The sequence below is a fragment of the Semicossyphus pulcher genome, unplaced genomic scaffold (genome assembly GCF_022749685.1).
Source record: "Semicossyphus pulcher isolate SPU_LCO1_2020_fin unplaced genomic scaffold, fSemPul1.0.p SCAF_3, whole genome shotgun sequence".
NCBI classification, from domain to species: domain Eukaryota; kingdom Metazoa; phylum Chordata; class Actinopteri; order Labriformes; family Labridae; genus Semicossyphus; species Semicossyphus pulcher.
In genome coordinates this window covers 8,465,043-8,486,127 of record NW_027211704.1, presented here as the reverse complement: position 1 = coordinate 8,486,127, position 21,085 = coordinate 8,465,043, and the positions used below count along the sequence as shown (strand labels likewise).

At 43.4% G+C, this 21,085-nt stretch overlaps 1 protein-coding gene across 3 annotated transcripts in view; it reads right to left on the bottom strand.

Moving 5' to 3' along the window:
• Nucleotides 1-313: 313 nt before the first annotated feature.
• Nucleotides 314-21,085, bottom strand: part of mtss1 (MTSS I-BAR domain containing 1) — a 70,053-nt gene continuing 49,281 nt past the window's right edge. For 2 of the 3 annotated variants that reach the window (XM_069677995.1, XM_069677994.1), the window contains 8 exons: nucleotides 13,107-13,264; nucleotides 12,897-13,004; nucleotides 12,611-12,708; nucleotides 11,553-11,631; nucleotides 7,547-7,678; nucleotides 6,546-6,696; nucleotides 5,369-5,395; nucleotides 314-4,864 (listed from right to left, as the gene is read on the bottom strand). In XM_069677995.1, coding sequence (XP_069534096.1) covers nucleotides 3,795-4,864; nucleotides 5,369-5,395; nucleotides 6,546-6,696; nucleotides 7,547-7,678; nucleotides 11,553-11,631; nucleotides 12,611-12,708; nucleotides 12,897-13,004; nucleotides 13,107-13,264 — 1,823 coding nt within the window. In that variant the 3' untranslated portion in view covers nucleotides 314-3,794. The remainder of the gene's footprint in view (nucleotides 4,865-5,368; nucleotides 5,396-6,545; nucleotides 6,697-7,546; nucleotides 7,679-11,552; nucleotides 11,632-12,610; nucleotides 12,709-12,896; nucleotides 13,005-13,106; nucleotides 13,265-21,085) is intronic. The other variant, XM_069677996.1, reaches the window with a different exon arrangement.

Sequence of the window (21,085 nt, the reverse complement as noted above, 5' to 3'; positions counted from 1 at the left end):
GTATGAGGGCCCAGTTTTTTTAAAACTGTAAATTATACTAAGCTACTCCACAGGTATCACAGGCTATATTAGCTTGGAATTAGCACAATACCCCACCTTTAAACGTCAACGATGGTTACAGTCTGCTGCTGGTAGGATTCAAATTAATTCAGTATCACATTTGTTTTAAGTTTGACCAAATATTTTGACTCATATTTCAATGATGCTTAAAATCTAATACTTAAAACCAACTTATCAAATTAAATGTTAACATTTATGACAGCTGTGTAGAGAAAGTAAACACATGACACAAAAAATAAAGAGCACCACCAGATTTGATGAATCAATTAACCTTATTATTATTGATCCCACAGCGAACATCAAAAGATGAAGAACAAAACATTTCTACATTCTGCTGGTTCAAGTCGTCCGTTAGTCCTGTGTTCGCTTCTCGACGTCCAATCAGGTTTCAGATCCTCAAACATCAGGAAGTTCACTGCGTCTCCTCTTTAAAGCTTTTCTACAAAAATATGACGAGCGATGACCGGCGGCTGTGTCGGATCTGATCACATCGTCTGATCAATAAATCAACAAAAATACAATCAGGATATGTATACAGACATTTTTATAGATAGATTTAGATCTCTCCCAGGAATAGAAGCGCTAATATATACACACACACACACAACTGCTGTGGGGCAAATTAGGTCCAATCAATCAATCAATCAATCAAATATCAGGAGCTCACAGACTGATCAGAAGGCAGACATTTCTGTCTCAACAATCAACAATTTAAACACTTGAAACAGGAAATAAACAGAAGCGTTTCTCTAAGAAAGGACGAGGACCAGCTGAACAGAGACTAGACTGCATTTCCCAGCATGCAGCTGGTCTCTGCCGGACATCTTTCCAGCAGGGCTGTAGCTAAGGTTTGAGAAGCACTGGGGTCCTGAGTCAAAACATTCATCAAGGACCCTAGGTCTCGATAACAGCTACGGCCCTGCGTCCCACCATGGTTTGAAAGCTCATCGTACAAAAATGAGGCTTGACAGGCAACTTTTAGAGGCAACATTTAGTTTATCAAGCCTGAACCCGCTGACATAATCATTAAGACTCAAAGCAGATTAAATGTTTAGATTTGGAAAAGAAGAATCCTGAGTTAAGACCGGAGAAAAAAATAATCCTATTTGGAAGTTTTGATATATCATAGTTGTGGGCGGTGACTTCTCCATCTAGAATCGGGTTACTGAAGAAAAGGAGAACATAAGGAGGAGATAAAAAAAAGATCAAATAAGAGAGTTTATGAGAATAAAGGTTGAACAAATTAACAAACTAAATATTTAACCAACTCGGAAGAGGATCCAAAATAGAACCAGCTATTGGAGCCCAACCAAACTCTGTAGATAAATAAGGTGAAACGTGAAACCTGCAGAAGCTTTCTGGTTCAAACGCTTCAAGTTCAGTCATTCTTTGGTGAGGGGAGCTGAATTACAAAACTCAAAGGAACTTTTTAGGCAGGTGTTTTAAGGCTGGGGAACTCACAGATTAAAGGGTGAACTGTCAGGAGAGTTGTCGAATGGTAAAGACAGAAACACACACGGCCATGTTGGAGGAGAGACAACAGAGTCAGAAGCTCTTACTGCGTCTACATGCAGAGAATAAAATGTATCATATTCTGTCGTCAGTTTAAGCTTAATAATTAGGTGATAGAATAAATTGATTGACTGAGAATGTGACTGAAAAAATTCTGACATTTGATAAGCATTTTGCATGTTTCTGAGATTTTACAGACCAATCTGAGGTTTAAAATAAAACTTTAGCTAATAAGTAGAAAGAAATATCTAAAATAAGTATGCAGTAATTCAGGAACAGTGTCTCTTTACATTGTTTGTTCGCCTTTTTCTAAAATTATCACTATCAGAACTCTTGCATGTATCAGACTCTAATAGTGCTGCACAATTAATCGAATATTAATCCCGATCATGATTTTGTCTTCCCGTGATTAAATCAATAATTGACGGCGAAATTGACGTTAAAAACGCTCCGCCCCTAGAAAACGTATCAAATCAAAATGCATATCAAATCAAGCGCTCCATAAACTAACAGCCACTCCCCCAGGGGGCGATGGAGAGGCGTTGGCTTCACTTTTGGGGGAGCTGGCATGTCATGTGATGAGCGCCTACCTCTCAGCGGCGGTTTAGAGTGGAAGAGTAAACAACAGAGACGGTCGGGAGAAACAAAGTCAAATGTGAAGAGCTGGTCCCCCGAATCGGCTCGTCATCGCTTGTTTGGAGGTATTTCAGGTTTAGGTGACGATAAGAGGAAAAAATAATCAGCAAAGAGGTCATGAAACCTGCGTCGGCGCCACAAAGCAACACAACTAACTTGTTCAAGCAGCTGAAAAAACAGCTGTTGTTGTTGTTGTTGTTACTCCCCGTCCTCGTCCAGCGTCAAGTCAGACACCCAGAACAGAGACGCCCAAACTCCCAAAGATAGGCTGAAATTACAGATGCCATTTGCTTTGCATTTTGCTTCTAGAAGATTCACCACATTCAGGTAAGAACTAATTTTAAGTCTTAGTTTGATGCAAAATGTGTACATGAGCCGGAATGCAGCACAAAGTGTAACTGAAAGCTTTGTTCATTTAAATGTGAAAGTGCAATTGAAAAAAAGTCCCTCAAACTAATGAATGTTCGTGATTATCATTTCGGCCTAAGTCGTGCAGCCCTGGGCTTTAGGTAATACATAATTAGACATCTAAAACTTTTGTTTCCTTATGCAGCAGAGGTTCATTTTGTCTTCCAGCATGGGGATGTGTCCTGTGTGACAGCTGATAAAACCCCCCACAAACCATCAGAGACCTACGCATCACAAGCTTTTAGCCTTTATAGTTCTGCTTCACAGACCGCTACGTCCTCAGGAACAATCCACTTCTCCTCTCACAAAAATGTTGCCTCTAAAAGCTGCAGATAATCAGTCTTCTTCTTCCCATTCTTAGATAATTATGTACACTAAACCAAACATTCGCACTCAGTAACATTTAGAATCCTTTTGCGCAAAGAGTAGCCGGCACCATTTGGCATCCCAGGGGCAGAAGCAAGTGTAGGGGCTCAAAATAATGACTCGTCTTCATTTCAAATGTCAAAGAAAACACGTCGTTAAGCAAAATAATCCTCCTCCTCAGCTGCTCCCAAAGCTTTTGTTCTAACATATTTACAATCTGCAGACTGAGTCGACTTTTACCTCCAGAGTAAGGAGCGTCAGGTTCAATGTTTGACTCTCTGAGACGAACCAAACACTCTGTGATGAACTGGACCAACACGGACCCACAGCCAGCAAACACACACCATGGTTCAACCATGCGACACAGTGGAGCTACTGGACTAAATATTACTAACCTGGGAGTCAAAGCAAAGGCAAATCAAACACACCCAGGACTGAAGAGGATCTGAGACACTAAAAAAGCTTCCTGTTTGGCTCATTAACAAGCCACATATTGATCTGACCAGGAAGTGAGCTCTAACTAAAACAATCAACAGCTCAAAGACTGGGTCAGACAAAAACTTTATGCACAATCGAAATGCAAACATGAACAAAAAAAAAAAAAAGGCAAAAGATGGTCGCTGCAACGACAGGAAATGACGGCAAAGTCTTAAAAATGTTTAAAACAAACAGAAATCTAAACGGCCTAAAAGGAAGCAGAACATAAAATAAGACACGCGTCGAGTTCCAGCGATCATCAGTCAACGAAATGTCTTCAACAGGAAGTCATTAACGTTATCCAGCATGGAGGAAAAACAATCCATCATTCAGCCTCATTTGTGATTGGTCGGTGGGGGCAGGAGGGGGGCGGAGCGATCGTTGGTGAGGGTCCTTTTCAGCCGCACTCCTCTGATCTGGCTCAGCATGCCTCCTCCTCCTCCTTCCTGGGTCGGCTGCTCCTGGTTCTGGTTCTGGCTGGAGGGTGGAGGAAGCTGGGGCTGGTAGTGAGCGCTGTGGCCCAGAACGGAGGGCTCTCCATGGGGAGCTGGCGCATGGAAGTCGGCCTGCTGCTGGAAGAGCTTCTGTTTCTGCTGCTGGTTCAGCTGCTGCTGCTGCTGATACACATCCTGTTGGTAGTGCAGCTGCTGGGGTTGCTGTAGTTGCTGTTGTTGAAACTGATGCTGTTGCTGTTGCTGTTGAAACTGTTGCTGATATTGCTGTTGCTGAATCTGAAGTTGCTGGTTGTGCTGCTGTATCTGCCCACGTTGCTGCTGATGATTCATGTGTTGTTTAATTTGTTGCTGTTGCTGAAGTTGTTGCTGGTACAGTCTCTGTTGTTGCTGCTTGGCGTTGCTACCCTCCGATGGCAGGGAGGGTACAGTGGGCACAGGCACCGGGATGGGCATCTGACCCGGGACCAGCTGGTAGTACGGGGAGGAGGAGGAAGGAGGTAAGGCACTGAGGCTCTGAGTGGAGGTGCAGAGTTTGCTGTACCCTAAACCTCCCGCTCCGACAGGAGGGGGGACTGCGAAAACGTTCTCGTCGCTGCCGCCGTTTCCTACGAGGGCTTTGAGGGGAACCTGCGGCGTAGAGATGGGGATGGGAACCCCCCCGCTGATGGTTCCTCTGCGGTATGCCGGTTTGGACGACGGTTTGCGTCTGATGGTCGCTGTGTGCGACGGCAGCTGGCGGACGGACCCGCCCATCTTTTCCGGCTCGGCCAACAGGCTGACGGTGGAGGCGGGGCGCTTGGACTGAGCAAACTTCCTGTACTGGAAGCTGAGGTCGGAGTTCCTCGGGATAGTGGAGGACTTGTCGAAGTCTGATTGGCTGCTGCCGTGAGAGAGGTGATGTAGGGAGATGGAGTCGGCGTCCCCGTGCAGAGAGACGGAATCGTAGTCGACTGAGGAGAGAGACAGAAAAGAGATTAGTTGTTGCTTCTGGATTATCTCGATGACATTTGATAAAGTAATTTCTCGTCCTGGTCTGACAGGCGCAGCAGGAACACATAATAACATCAGTGACTCTCTGGTTGTGTGTTTGTAGGAACAATTATGAGACGCATCATTGTGGAAAGTTAATTATCTTCAAGTCAAACACAAATCAGGCCGATGTTCTGAATAATAAGATTTAAAAACAGAGGTCACTGCGTGGGACTGACGTAAACATGGTCATAAAAGTCATAAAACAGGACGCGGGAGGAGACAGGGAAGGACATGGACGACACTGTTTACCCTAATACCCCAATTTAAGTATCAAACAAAGAATTAATTCTACCTATATATATATTTAAAAACATTAAAGTATTTTCTAGATGTGACAACATGCAAAAGAACCCCTGACCATAGCAGGCAAGAAGGCAGACAGACAGGCTCATAACCAGACAGACAGGCAGACAGAGACCTACCATAGAGGGGAGGATCTCTCCTTACAGCTGGAAGAGAAGGAAGGAAGTTAGCCGAGAAAACACAAAACTACTGAGAGAAAACAGCAGAGGAGCAGAGAGGAGGAAGTTCACCAGGAAGAGAGAGAAATACAGAAGAAGGTAGGAAGTAAACGAGGTGAGAGAGAGGCCAACAGAGTCATCGCACAAAAAGCTGAGAGGGTCATACAGATGATTTACACGGGGTAAGGTCGGTGAAAACGCTGCTTCTATTTATAGTTGCTCCAGAGGGTCTGAAGTTAATACGATTTCTTAGCTGGAAAATCCACATTTCTATGAAGCATGACGACTTAAACTTAGGGTTGTCAACATTTTCGATACGTTTTAAAATGATACAGTCTATTTTATTTTTATGTTCGATAGCACCAAAAGGTACCAAAGCTTAAAATATAACAACAGATCTACAGTCAGATTTTCAGCCCAAAGCTGCCGCCAGCAAAAGAGAGAGAGCAGCTTTGGTCGAGCAACATAGACAGGAAGTGAAGAGAGCGAGCGCCGTTAATGTAAATAAAGCAGTGAAACGGGAATAAGACGTTATTTTCTGATTGTTTCACAGCGGTTAAACAACAAACTAACACGCGTACACCTCCGCACAGCCCCGCAGGAAGGTACAGGGTTTGTTTTTTGTAGGCCGAAGTCGACTGTGTGTCTGTCTGCTCCGCCCTCCGTCACACCTGCAGCTCGGATACAGCAACGACACAGCGGACTGTTGTCATTCACAGAACGACACAAGAAGACTTTTTGTGAAGTCCCTATCACGTCTCATGAAGATGCTGAAGTTACGATAGTGTCTGTTGCAGACAGACAGACAGAGAGCAGAGCAGAGAGACAGACAGAGAGCAGAGCAGAGAGACAGCCATGTTTTCATGTCGCCCCGACCTGCGGACTGTTGGCTGAGCTCCTGCCCAGCGACGGACGTCCAGAAATGTCCCAAACAGCAGAATAATAAGAAGAATAGAAACACAGACTTGTTCCAAGGGCTTCTTTTTTGTCGCCATGGTAACGAGTATTTATTTATTTTATATAGTATCGAAGTTTGAAACTCTGGTATCGTGACAAAACTAGTTGAAATTACGATAAAAGTGAAAATAAAAAGTCAAATTGCGTTGACGTGTGTGTGTTTGTGTGTGTGTATACTCACTGTGTGTGTGTATGGTGTCCTCGGAGCAGGACGGCGTGGTGGTCTGGGTGCTGTAGCCGCTGGAGCAGTGCAGAGAGTCCCTGCTGCTCCTCGGGGCGTCCAAATTCAACACACCCAAGGGCGATGCCAGCTGATCGCGGGCCGAGCAAGACTGAGAGGGAGAGAGGGAGAGAGATTATTACTGCTGTACATGACAGATGGAAAGGTAACAAGACAAGAGGAAACTGACAGAGGAGGCGGGAAAGGAAAGATGAAGGAGGAGGAATAGAGGTGGGGTGAGAGGAGACGAAACAAGAAGAGAGGAAGAGAAGGTGACAGGTAAAGGAGAGGAGTGAAGGAGAAGAAACAAGGAGGTAAGAAAGGCATGAGAGGAAACTGGGAAATGAAATGACACAAGGAAAGAATAGGGGTGCTATTATGAGAAGAGGGGGCAAGGAGATAAGGGGAGAGGAGGAAAGGAAAGAAGGAAAGGAAACAAGGGCAGAGGAAGAGGAGATAAAAGGAGAGGTGAGGAAATGAGGACAAGAGACAGGAATAAACCAAGAGGGGAGATGAGAGGAGAGGAACTAAGGAAATGAAGTGCAAGGAAAGAGAAACAAGGAGAGGGAAGGAGAGAAGGAAAGGACAGAAGGAGAGGAAATAAGGAGAGAAGAAAGGGAGATAAAAGGAGAGGTGAGGAAATGAGGACACAAGACAAGAAGAAAAAAGAAGGGAGATGAGAGGAGAGGAACTAAGGAAATAAAGTGCAAGGAAAGAGAAACAAGGAGAGGGAAGAAGAGAAGGAAAGGACAGAAGGAGAGGAAATAAGGAGAGAAGAAAGGGAGATAAAAGGAGAGGTAAGGGAATGAGGACACGAGACAAGAAGAAAAAAGAAGGGAGAGGAGAGGAGAGGAAAGGAGATGAAAAAAGGAAAGAGAGGAGGTAAAGGAAGTAAAGAAAAGGACAAAAACAGTAGTTACTGTGTACTTATATGTGTGTGTGTGTGTGTGTGTGTGTGTTACCTTCCCAGACGCAGACAGGGCTCGGGCTCTCTCTCCGTGATGCGTGTATGCGTTGTGCGGGGGGGCTAACAAGCCGTTCTCCGCCCCTCCGCCGCCTCCAGCAGCGAGCTGATTGGTGGAGCCGACTCCGTCCTGTCAGAAATGAACCCGCCAGAGTCAAATTAATAAACAGGTAAACAACAACAACAACAGGGTTACAAAGTACACTGAACTGAATCCATGCAGCCTTCAGAGAAATCCTTCTTCACACATCAGCCGTGAGACTCTGTGTCTGTGCAGCACCTGTGACAGCAGGTAGGAACTAAAAGCCACTAACACACATCAATTTCCCCGTCAGAAGATATAAGAGTGTTTTTTATGATTACTCTTTACACACACTGTACTCAAACTGTCTAAGGTAAAGTCGGCTTTGCCATTGGCTGCAGGTTTATAACATCAACAACAAATTTTAGCAATGTAGCTTCTACTCTGTGTAATGAGAGCTGCCAAATACAGGGTACATGATATTTGTAGGGGGTAAAATCTGCAAGCCACCAACTGCTATGGTGGAAAAGTTTACCTTATATTTATCTAAATATTATTTTTATAAAGCAATCAAGTCAGAACCAAGAGTCCTAACAAGCTCTATCTTTGAACTTCTTCATTTAGCTGTAAGAAGAATTAGAAAAAATAGACAGTTTTGGATCCAACTGTCAGACACTTAGAATAACAATCTGACAAGAACTTGTAGTTAGTTTAAGCTGATTAAATGAGGCTCTTTCAGGTATAAATGAAGGACTGAATGTTAAAATACGGTGATAAACCTGGGACCCATCCTCCATAGAGACCTTTGTAAACAAACCTTTCAGTTTAAAGCACAAACACATTATATATTTCAATCATCACTTTACAGCCAGAGAAAAACACTGTAATCACAGGACCACTGACAAAACATCACCAACAGCAAAATTAACAACCGTATAAATTACACCAAAAATATGAGAGATTCGTGACGAGGAGGCTGGCTGAGGTTTCAGGGCGGGACGAGGTGATGACATGCGGAAAGTTGGATAAACAGCAGAGGGGTAAAACATGTTGAGACTTTAGATTGATAAGGACTTATGATTAATAAAGAAGGAGTAATTTCTCATGAAAGTAACTGTGAAGGTTATGATTATACTAACGAGCTTGTCTCTGATACATAAGTACCTGGGTGCATGTCTGCCGGTAAATATCAGCGGAGAAATAAGTGCAGTAAAGATATTTTGAAGGCCGTTTAGGCTCCTTTTACAGGTGTCACAATATTTTCATTTACACTTAACCACGTACAAGAAATGTGCCGCTGTTCAGCCACGTCAGGAACCCGATAACAATCACATGTATAGATTTTTCAGCTACATGAAACTTGGGATTTTTAGCTCCCACAAACATCAGACGAAGAATTATTTCTGCACTTAACTAGTCGAGTTACAAGAAATACAGTGCAGCTAGCGCTGGCTAACAGCTTTCCATGATCCTCCCTCAATATATGAAATAATTGTATGGAAGGACTTCAAGTGACAGATGTGTTTTTCACACTTAAAATATGTCCTGTCCAAGAAATATCAAGGGTTCCTAAACAAAGTGTTCAATAATACCACGTGTTACTGATTGGATTTATTATCAGACAACTAGTATCCGTCAAGCTATTTTAATTCTACGTGCTAAACTACGACACAGGTACCACAGAGATTTATGGAAAACAGTCTGGTCTAAAAGAGTGGTTCACAACCTAGGGGTCACGACCCCGGAAGGGGTTCCAAGATAATTTCGGGGGGTCCCCAGGTGGTTGTGGAGAAATAACAAAATAACATATTTTCGATAAATTAACACCTTTTAGACTGGGCTATGGTTTTTACATTACATCACCTTTGTCACTCAGTGGGCCCCATTTACACGGTGCAAAGCACACAGTCAAAAGCGCGTGGCGCTAAGTGATTCAGGGGGTGTCCGGCCCACTTTTGCTAGTTACATGGCGCACAAAGTGAGGCGCAAGGCACAAAGAGGTTGGATTAAGTCCTTGGATTATTCATCGGTGTGTTTTGGGCATAACATAAATCAAACCAATCAGAGTGTCAGCTCTCATTCCCTTTAAGAGCCGGGTGCACCTGCAGGCAGGCGTATATTAACCAGGCTCGGGCTGGTAACTTCTTTCCTTCCACTTCCCTTCCAGTGTGTCACTGTATGTTACATGTCGATGCACTGACTGATGTTAAAACCACTGAAGCGATCCCACTGCTCAGCAGAAACGAACAACAAACGCTGTGTGCGTTTACACACACGAGGCACAGCAGCGTAACTTCATTAAGGATCTCCGAAACGCCGTCAGGATCAGACAGGATCTTGTGTTTATTAAAGTTCTGTGTGCTGACCATCAAAGACAGGTATTTATTGTTGCTGCTGATCACATGGCTGTATTCTCCAGTGTGTGCGTAATGGACACTGGACAGTGCATTAATATCTGCATCTTCAGGCTGTATCGTCACATGATGAGAACACAGACTCTGGGGGGGTCATGACTCCAAAAGGTTGTGAACCAATGGTCTACTGTAAGGCACTGCCTGAGCAAGTCCTGACTGACTGAGGGAAATGTGGTTGGTATAAAACAGACGCTTCTTAAAGGGTGAAGTAAAGAAGAAACTGTTAATGAGTCATTTATGATCTTCTGAACGACTCATGAGTCTTATTTTGGACTACTTAAGTATAACCAAACAATTAGAAGACACAAAGAACTACACACACAAACAGACACAACAACACGTAACAAGAGGATGCAGATAAGGCAGAAAACACACTATAAATACATTTACAGTCAGGCAGGGGCAACATTAACATACATACATGAAACACACAACACACACACATGAAAACGGTGTTATAGAAAAGGAGAGAGATGTAGGATTCAAATGACTGAACCACTTAATGTCATGAAAGCGGAGCTGGGTTAAAGATATATGAGGTTCATTGAGACATTTAGAGTTGATAAAATCAGAGATGTAAACGTTGGAATCAAAGTGTGATCTGATGGACAACATGAGGAATAAAACGGTAAAACTGCGTGAGATGGAGTCAGACTCAAACCGATGGAGGACAAACTCTTACAGCACGATAAAAACACAGTACACGGTACTCGGGTTGGGAGGTGATAATAGTTGTTTTCTCACGGTGGTCTTATCCCTGCGGCTAACGCGGCGGCTCAGCGCGGGTCGGGGGCCATGGCCAGCAGCGTAAGCGTAGCGACCACGGCTGCCCTGACGGCCGAGGCGAGAGGGGGAGTTCCCTTCGCTGAGGGACCGCCCAGTTTCATCGCATCCAATCAGCAGATAGGGGGAGGAGCAGCGCTACACACAGGAGAGGGTGAGAGCGGTGTGTGTGGTCCTCGTCGGGCTGAAAAGCTTTTATTTTGAAGGTCCTCAAAGATAACAGTTATTTTAAAGTGGGGGTGCTAAGGAGAGGTTGTTGGAGAGTTCTATTTGAGTGAAATGCTCCTTTAATAAACAGAATTAAAGTTATAAAGAGGAATAAAAGCATGAGTTTAATGTGTTCAGCACATTTCAGATTACTTCCTGAGTTTCTCTGATGTACAGCACATGGCCAAAAGTATCATTTCTACTATATGTGACAATATTAGAAAACATGTGCATTCATTTTTTGAGCCTCAAATCTTCTGCTCTCAGGCTTTTTACCCACTTTCTACTTCGTTAATGATTCGTCTGTGCACTGGGGCTAATGTAGTCTTACAGTTGAAACAATCAATAAAACAACCCTCATGTAGCTTTATTGAACAGATAAAATGATAAGTACAATCCAAAAGGTTAAAGGTCATCTAAAGGATTCAGTGACTTTTGATAGAGGACACAATCATCTTAAAATAGATGGATCTTTTTGTCCTGAGTAGAAAGTTCATATAATGTGTTCAAAGAAACTGTTGAAACAGACTGTGGTGGGTGGATGTGTGTGCGTGTATGTGTTTGTGTGTGTGTGTTACCTGGATGTGTACTCCGTCGACAGCACAGCTGATGGAGTCCAAAGAGGGAACGTGTCTCACTGATCCAGACTGGTAGTTACTACAGAAACACACACAAACTGTTTTAATCTGACTGGACAAGAGGCATCCCATGAGAGGTGATATAGAGAACATCATCACTGGGACTTTTCACTCCGTGTATCACTCCGCCTCAGCCAGGTGTTTTGAATACTGTTATTTAACATTACAGCAGACTGTGTATGTCTAATCAAGCAGGAGAATGTTTGGGTTGCTCGGCAACAAAAGTTCAGTTGAGTTAGGTCGCGATCAGACAGAGTGCTCTTTAGCAGCTGGGGCGGCTTTTTGTAGCGGCTTCAGTGAGAGCTTTTTGCGCGCTGCTTTTGCGTTGCTGAGTGCGTCATGTTTTTGAGGAAACACTCTGAGCGCCTCGCGTTGAAAACTTCAACTCAAAGCAGAAAAGTGCCCGACGTCATTGCCGTTTTTTCTCCTTGTCCAATCGGATGAATGGAGAGGCGGGTTAACGGTTAACGACAGCTAATGATTCGGTGGTTGCTTTAACAACAGTAAAAAAACAAAAGGCGCAGCGAGCTGCTCTTTTTTTAACCGTAGGCTTCAACAGAAGAGCAGTGTGGTGCGCCTCGCGTTTTACAGCCAAAGTGCAAAACGCACTCTTTCTGATTGGGACCTTAGTGGATCAAAAAATTATCTGTTGTTGATTATTACTGTTTATTACTATTTGCTGCTTGTTTAACTGTTATATAAAAGCAATAAATCCTAAATGTATAGCGTGACATACATGTATAACATCATAGCTATCATTTGATTGAGTCTTTTCTTGCTCTAAACTTTTTAATTACTTTTAAACTTTTCATCAAGTCTGATTTCATTGATACAATCTGGTTGATTAGCAACAAAAAAAACAGAGCATCAAAACAAGAAAAAAGCAGCACTGCAGACGGATACTGTTAGAAAAACTGCTGGAAGTACAGCAGGCAGTAAACCAGCAACAGCTGTAGAGTGTGTGCGTACATGCGTGTGTGTGTGTGTGTGTGTGTTACCTGCTGATGCTGCTCTTCCTGGACAGAGTGTTACTGGGAGAAGCTGGAGGTGTCTGATAGGTGTAGTTGAAGTCAGATCCCTTCAGGTCCAAAATCACCTGAGAGACAGAAACGAGCACATAAACAAACCTCCTGGTGATCTATATTTCTGTCTGCAGCCAGTAATAATCCATATTTTCAACAAATCCCATATAAAAAACATAAGTTATCCTGTTCCCCCAATAGTTTCTAACTCGTCTACCCAAACCCACGTGTCCGTGCATCAGAGAGAGGAGAAGGACTGTACCTGCTCGCTGGCTGCTGGGAGTTTATTTGGCTCTGTTGTCAGGTTGGTCAGATCTTCCAGGATGGTCTGCAGGTGGGTCACCTCGCCCAGCATGTTGATTTCATGGTCCTACACACACACACACACACACACACGCACACATTAATGATTAGTGTGGTTTTATTAGACTAACAGGCTGCCACAGTCATCCTCACAGACATGCACACTGACCAGCACGGGCTTCAGCATGGTGACGAAGCCGCAGTATCGCGCTCGTTCTTCTACCAGCGCTCGGCACACGGCTCTCTTCTCCGTCTCCTCCAGGACGACGTAACGCACATTCACATCCTGCAGTGCGCTGTCCAGCTGACCCCGAGCCTCGCCCTTCCCTAAAGAGACACACACGGGAGGAACTCATGAAGATCCAGGTAAACAAATGTAACAGTTTTTATCAGAAATCAGCTGTTCCTGTTCACATCATCAGCTCCTGAGAGGACACCGACAGGCAGTATAGTCAACAACACGCCCATTAGTCAGGTCCGGCTTTTTTGGGGGTATATTTTGAAAATTACCCACGTAAAATCTGAGAATAAAAAATCCAGTTTAAACTGAAACTAAACTCATTTTCTTAAAAAAACAATTAGGCTACATTTGTCTGCAGAGTTTGAAATAACAACACAGGTCCTGAAATAAAACAACCAACAAGTAACTAATGAGTAGTATAGATGTATCTAGATGAGAACATAATTATGTTAAAGAATAAGAGAAATATTTAAATAATGTCCTCATACACAGTAAATCTCAGACAGTGTTTCAGAGAAACAGCAGCATCAGAGGAGCAAACTACACACTCTGTGATACCCAGATCCTACCAGCAGGGGGCAGCACAACACCACACAGCCGGCATAAAGGCAGGAAGGGAAGACACACACACACACACACACAATGCTGAACGTCAGCTGTTCATCCCACATGTGCTGCCTGACCTTTTCCCTCCTGTGTGGGTCTGACACAGTTTGTGTTTAAATGTGCGATTATTAGAAAAGAGACACAAATTAAGTGTAAAAATCTGTCAGAGAATTAAATATTTACTATTTAGACTTATTTAACTGCTAATCTGATATTGTTTTGATTTAACACTATATGTAGTGCAGCTCAATTATTAATAGCATGCCGGTGAATCATCGGAGAAACAGAGAGAGAGTGATACAGAAAGAATTTGAATTTATAAGAGAGACATAAGCTGTGTCCCAATCCACGGGCTGCAGCCTTCGAAGGAGGCGGTCCACGGAGGATGCTCCAGTCACAGCCTGCGTAGACCGTTAAAGGAACTGAAATGAGACGGTCTGGTCTACCCTTGTGTTACCAAACGCCCCTCCCTTCCTGTCAGCAACAGGTAGCTAGCGGGCTAACTAGCTAGCATAACTAACGGCGAGTAAGTGAACCTATTATTTTAAAGATAATTTGTTTTTGTTTTTTATTTAAACGTTCGATTGAGTTGAAACCAAAAACTTTTACATTTAAAGTGTATTCCTCAGCCATTTCAAAGTCCGCAATGCATCTCGGGATACGGTGGGCCGCGAATGATCCATCGTGTGCATCCTTCGCAGCCCACCGTATCCTGAGATGCAGGCCCAGAAAACAGAGGATGCATTTGTTGGGCGCATCTGTCGGGCTCATCTGAAGGAGCCTTCGAATTGGGACAGCCTTCGACGCGCTTCTGTGGCGCAATCGGCCTTCAAATACGTCCTTCGGAGGCTGCAGCACCTGGATTAGGACGCAGCTGCAGACAGCTCTCTCTCTCTCTCACTCTGATGTGATTTACTTTACTGATTACTGGACTCCAGCACCGACATGTGAGCCAAACCCGCCGCATCATATGATCCTCAAACAAAGCTCACCGCTCCAAAAACATCCAGCCTGTCTCACACAGAAAACACTTCAAAAAAAAGGTCAGAATACATTTTTCTCAAAGATGGTTTCTGTCATTACAGTTAGCTCTTATCATGCTGATTTATGTCCAAATGTTCCTTTTTTAACCGTGAATATCTGCTTCAGACCAACACAAGAAGCTGCTCTGCTGCAGACTGAGCCCACCTGAGGGCTCCAACACGTCACGGCCACAAGGTCAATGTGTGCTTTGGGTGGAGGAAGGGGCGGGATGTCAATACTGCGGCTCCACCAGCCGATCTCTACCGCACACACTCTGGATACAAATGAACAAGAAGGCAGCGCCCGGAGGTGGAGACACGTCCCGCCTCATTTACACACATCAGAAATGTAAAACGGAACAATTTGAACCGTGTGGAGAGACTGTGACCGAGCTGAACTGTAACTGTGTGTTTCAGTGTTGGTCTGGTCTGAGTGTCTTTGGTTCAGACCTGCAGGTAGAGACAGACAGACTCAGCTCTGAGCTGCAGACCACCCACATGTGGAAACACACCACCTGGAGGTATAAAGTAAGAGGTTTAGGAACGACTACATGGTGTTATTATGTACTTGTACTTCCATTTTAAGCAACATTTTAGTTCAGCTGCACACAAAACTTCCATATCAGCGTTCATGAATCTCTTTTATACCTGTAAGACGCAGGTTTAAAGGTACTTTAAAATCATCTAATTGAAGTGGATGAAGGATTTTTGCTCTGTAATGACGCAGCTAATAAACAAACGTACAGATATTTGAGTCAACTTTGGGTCTTTCTTTTACTAATCTAAAGATATTTTTCTGGGAAACATGACAAAAATAAAACAGAGAGAGAAAGAGGCAGAAAAACAGAGACACAGACAGTAAATCCTGCGAGTTTCCACACACACTGCAGACTTTGTGTCATAAAGCTCAACCTAAACACAGCCCGTCCTCTCAGGTGTGTGTGTGTGTGTGGGTGTGAGCAGTGAGAGGACAGAGGGGTAATTTCCAGGCGGCTAACAGAAGCTCAGTGTCGGCGTGCTGTTGGTCCGCCTGTCGTCTGGCCTCTTGTGGAAACACACAGACAGGCTGCGTGTTGTCAGACTGTTTCTACAAGGCTCTGGCTCGACACCCACAAAAACACAAAGAGCCGGACTCAGACGCTGCGCTCTGCTCGGAGTCAACTCGTTCACTCTGTTAAAAGGTGAAACACAGTTCAGGCGGAGCTGATTCTCACCAGCTGGGAAATGTTCTGTGCCCTAACCCAGGAGTTTGTTTCTGGATAAGCTAGGAGTGTCCTGAATTATCACTCTGGTGCTCGGTGGTGGAGATAATAACATTCATGGGCATTTTTCTACAAGCTCTGATGTGTCTGACACGGCGGTAAATATTAAAGAAGTGATTGTTTATTCAATCTGAATGCTTCAAGGATAAGTCTGATTATACTGTGTATGGGAACACATTCCATTAAACACCAAAAGCCTTCAGTGCATTAAGCCTCCACTCAGGTATTCTGAGTGTATTCAAAGCCTGATGTATCTTATTCCTCTGGGCCACAGAGCTCCATTGTGCAAAAACAATCCGTCAATGAGTCACACTGTTGCACTGGGTGACATGTTCCTTCACTGCCAAGAACACAAACGCACACAGTTTATTTTGACTTGATCACACATACACCGTTCTGCTGCTGGAAACCCTGACTGCAGCACCTAATGGGAATTAATCCGCAGCTGAAAGTAGTCCCAAAGAAAGGAAGTTACTGGGCATTTTTTTTAAATTATTAAACTATATATTTTCTGGGCCCTTTACAGCTCTGCAGTTAGGAAGTCCCAAAGTGTTCAGGGACAGATTCAATCTTAGATAAAGTGTTTTCATTGACTTCTTCAGCCATAAATCAGTCTGTTAGCATTCCTCACTCACGCAGGTTTACTGTTAGCTTCAGGCTAGGCTAAACCAGGAAACAGCAACAGTGATGACAACCTGCTGGGAGCGCTTCTCTGAGTGGGTTAGTGGGTATTTCTGTCTATAACACCCAGAGACGTCTCTGTTTTCTTCAGCATGTAGTCTCAGAGGGAACCTGACCCTCATCATGTTTTTATTGTTTCATATAAAAAACTACAGAGGCTCGTCTTTCACATTTAAATAGAGTAACACTTTTTTCCTCAGGTACAAATTTTGCATCAGACTAAGACTTAATATGAGGTTCTTTACCTGAATTTGGTGCATCTTCTACAGGCAAATAAAGTATTTAATTGCATGCAGAATGGCATTTCTTTTGTCCAATGTGTTCACTGATTCCTGAAGCCTTCATTACCCACAGTTTTTATAGGACACATACCTTTGTGACTGAATCTGTAAGCTTAGTGTTTCTTTGGAAGGTTGGGTGGTCAGGTGGAGGACGGGGAGTAGCTCGTCCTTCCTCTTGGCCTTCATACACTCATCATGCTGCACTTTGCTGTTGTTTCAGCTGCTTGAACAAGTTAGTTGTGATGCTTTGCGGTGCAGACAAGTTTCATGCATTCTTTGTGGAGTGTTTTTTGCTGCCCTGAACCTGAAATACCTCCAAACAAGCGATGACGAGACGTTTCAGGCGACCAGCTCTTCGTCTTCTGTGCCAAACATTTGACTTTTGTTTCTCTGATAGTCTCTGTTGTTTACTCTTTCACTCTAAACTGTCGCTGAGAGGTAGCCGCTCATCACATGACGTGCCAGCTCCCCTAAAAGTGAAGCTAAATCGTCTCCATCGCCCCCTGGGGGAGTGGCTGTTAGTTAGGGAGCGCTTGATTTAATATGCATCAGAGTTTTTAGCGGGCGGAGCATTTTAAATGTCAGTATCAATGTCAATTAATTATTTAATCATGATCAGGACTAATATTTGATTAATTGCAGCCCTGTTGTCGGCTTCAACATAAAAGGCAGTTTTGACCAAAACCAAATGTTTGTGAGTCATCTTATTAAGATCACAGTAAACAGTTTGTAACACACGACCTCTGCTACAGAGATATTTAATGATCTTTCTGCTGACTAATAGAACATACAGTTTGTTTTTAATCACGATGACTAATACCTCCACACAGCTGATCTCTTATTTACAGCTTAAATGTTAAACAGCTGCTTATTCATCCAGCAGTCTAGACCACCTGCGTCACACACTGATCATGTCATCAACGTCACACAGATGACAGCTCACGTGCTCAACAAGTTTCGATGGAGCTATCGAAGCAGGTCGAAACATGAAGCAGCTGCGTGCAAAAAAACGCCTGAAGATTCAAATAAGAACATGAGACAAACTTCCTCTACCTCCTTTAACCTCACAGCTCCTCTCTCCTCCTCCTTCTCCTGCTAAATCCCCCCTTACTCCTAAACTTCCCTATCTATTTTGACATTTCTTTTTCCTCACCATCAGGTTGTATTCTCTGCTTCTCCTCGTCCTCTTTTACCCCCTCTTTTCCTTGTTAAACACCCTTAACCTCTCTTCCGTTGTCTGCTTTTCTTTCTTTCTCCACCTCCACTTGACATCATCTTTTTCCTCCAACATCCCCCTCTTCTTCAACACACCCACTTGAGAAAGAGATACAAATACATCATCTCTCTTCTCTCTTTTGCTTGATCCTCTTTTTTGTCTCTCTCATTATAAACATCCTTGATTTTTCTGACCACAGTAACCGCTGCAGAGTCATGGAGAGGATGACTGTAACTCCTCCCTCCATCCTCGTCTTGTATTCCTTTTCTTCTCAGTACAGCAACAAGCATGAAAAGGACAGCGGCCATCTTTGATCTTTTCGTCTGTCTATCGTCTTCTCTGTAGAAAACAGTCCAGTTAGCAGCTCGAGAATCGACCGTGTGTTCAAATCAAAAGTGAAGTGAAATTCAGCGGTATGAACCCGAAAAAGAAACAGATTTTCTTGTGACTGACTTTAATCAACGGCTCTTAAGTTTGCTGCAATAACAACATCATGATGCAGATTAGTAACAAGTCAAAATGAAGCTTTGTCAGGTCTGTCCTCAAGAGGAGAAGAAAACGACTTTAAAATGAGAAGTTTGTTGAACGGAGGTCAGAGCCATCGTTTCTGATGCATTTGAGGAAGTCGGGAAATCTAAACGCTGAACGGCTTTCACGACACGGCGTCAGGGAATTGTTGCTGAACTTCAATGTAGATGTCTGTTTATAAAGATTAATAAATCATTGTCAGATGACCGCTGATGGGAGCTGGGATGCTGCTGCCCTCCCCACGGACTGTTTGTCCTGCATATGCCGCAGCCTGCTGATAGGTGATTGGTCAATAACACTCGGACTACAAGCGGAAACCAGAACACTTCCTGTACTAGAAATCCGGTCCCACGCCTACAGGTTCTATAGTTTATGTATATTTTGATGTAGAATCTGTGAATAGAGACTGGTGCATGTTAAACAGAAGTATTTACGTAGCTGTTGTAAACATTAATGTTTTAATTACGTTAACCGCAGGCGTTAATCGCTGAAATACGTCAGTCCAGACATTCAAGGACAAAAATCAAGGGATGCTGGAGTCATAAGAGCTGAGCTGAAGTCTGTACTTTTATTCCCTCCACTCTCCTCCCATCATCCGCCTCGTCGTGTTTCTAAGATGTTGGAGATTCCCAATCTGGAGTGGTTACACACCACATAATGACAGAGCACACACACACACACAGAATCACATGTAACGATTAGTAACGGAGCAGATGTTTACAGTTATGAAGCTTTTCCTTTTCCTTCCATCATACTATATGACACTGCAGATGTTTCTGCAACAGGAGAATGAACTGACGTGAACTAAGAAGACCGAGAGATGGGGGGATGTTTGTGATTTAAAGACTTGTTCTGTTTTGCTGCCTTAATAGAAAACAATGTATTCATTACAGTTAATCCACTAGATTAAAAACAGTCCAAGGCCGAAAAAACTGGACTTGTGTGAGGAGGAATTTTCTAGTCTAACTAGTCCCTCTGTCTGTCCATACTCATTACACACACACACACACACACACACACACACACACACACACACACACACACACACACCCCTGTAGAGCAGGATAATTACAATGCGAAGCTTTGATTGGTGAGTGTGCAGAAACAGTTTTGGTCCTCTGTAAAGGAAAACGGTGTGTTCTTATGTGTCTGTGTGTGTGTGTGTGTGTGTGTGTGTGTGTGTGTGCGTGTGTGTGAGTGCCGTGTCATTACGTGGTGACAACATGTGAAGCTGTGGTTTCGTCTCTTTCTTCTGCTGACTTGTTTTCTTGTCGTCTCTCTGAGCCTCACAGAGGGTTTACAGATTCACATCAGTGTTATGTTTTAGATATACTGTTTCACCACGTAGGTTGTGTTTTAGTAATTTTACAGTTGTACAAATTTCTTATTGCCCATTTTTTATCTTATTCTCTTTAAGTCTTTATTCTCGTTCTGTGTTAATTGTTCTGCACCAAAACAAATTCCTTGTATTTGTAAACCTACTTGGCCCATGACCCCCTGAAGTCTTCACCATTTTTATCATCCATTATAGTTGATAGACCAACTTCCTGCTTCAGCTTTGACTGACTGTGCTTACTGTGGTTGTGTGCACAAGGTTTCCCGACATGCTTAGTTCCTGGAACAGTTGGACTTAATTGTACTTTATGAACTGAAATGAAACTGAAATGAGGCGGCAGAAGCGTTGGGTGATGGATCATACATGGCTTATACATATTTTAATACAGTGACATTATAACAAATAGAAAGCTTTGAAAATAAGACCTAAATTAAAAAAAATGTCCACAAAATGTTTTTTTCTGAATATTTAAACTTTAAATTAATGTTTTATGTTTTGATAGTTGTGATGATGGATGGAGCACAGAAAGAAGAGACAGTGAAGAAGATGATGTAGGAAAAGCAGGAAGGAAAAGACGGCTCAGCAGAGAACGTGTTCAGAGATGTTAAACCCACATCAGACATCACTGTGTTTACCATGGGCGGGTCAGGGCTGAGACTGTGTGTGTGTGTGTGTGTGTGTGTGTGTGTGTGTGTGTGTGTGTGTGTGTGTGTGTGTGTGTGTGTGTGTGTGTTTGTGTGTGTGTGTGTGTGATGTGTGCATGCGTGGACTATTTCTGTGTCTGTGGATTTGCGTATTGGATTTGTGGAGAGGGAGGACAGAGAGGACATTTGTGTAAAGGCCTCGAGGTTACATTTTGATTGTGGTGTGTGTGTGTGTGTGTGTGTGTGTGTGTGTGTGTGTGTGTTTATGCATGCATAAATGTGTGTTTGTGCACGTGTTTGGGCGTTTCTGTTCTATTTCTACCATTAAAGT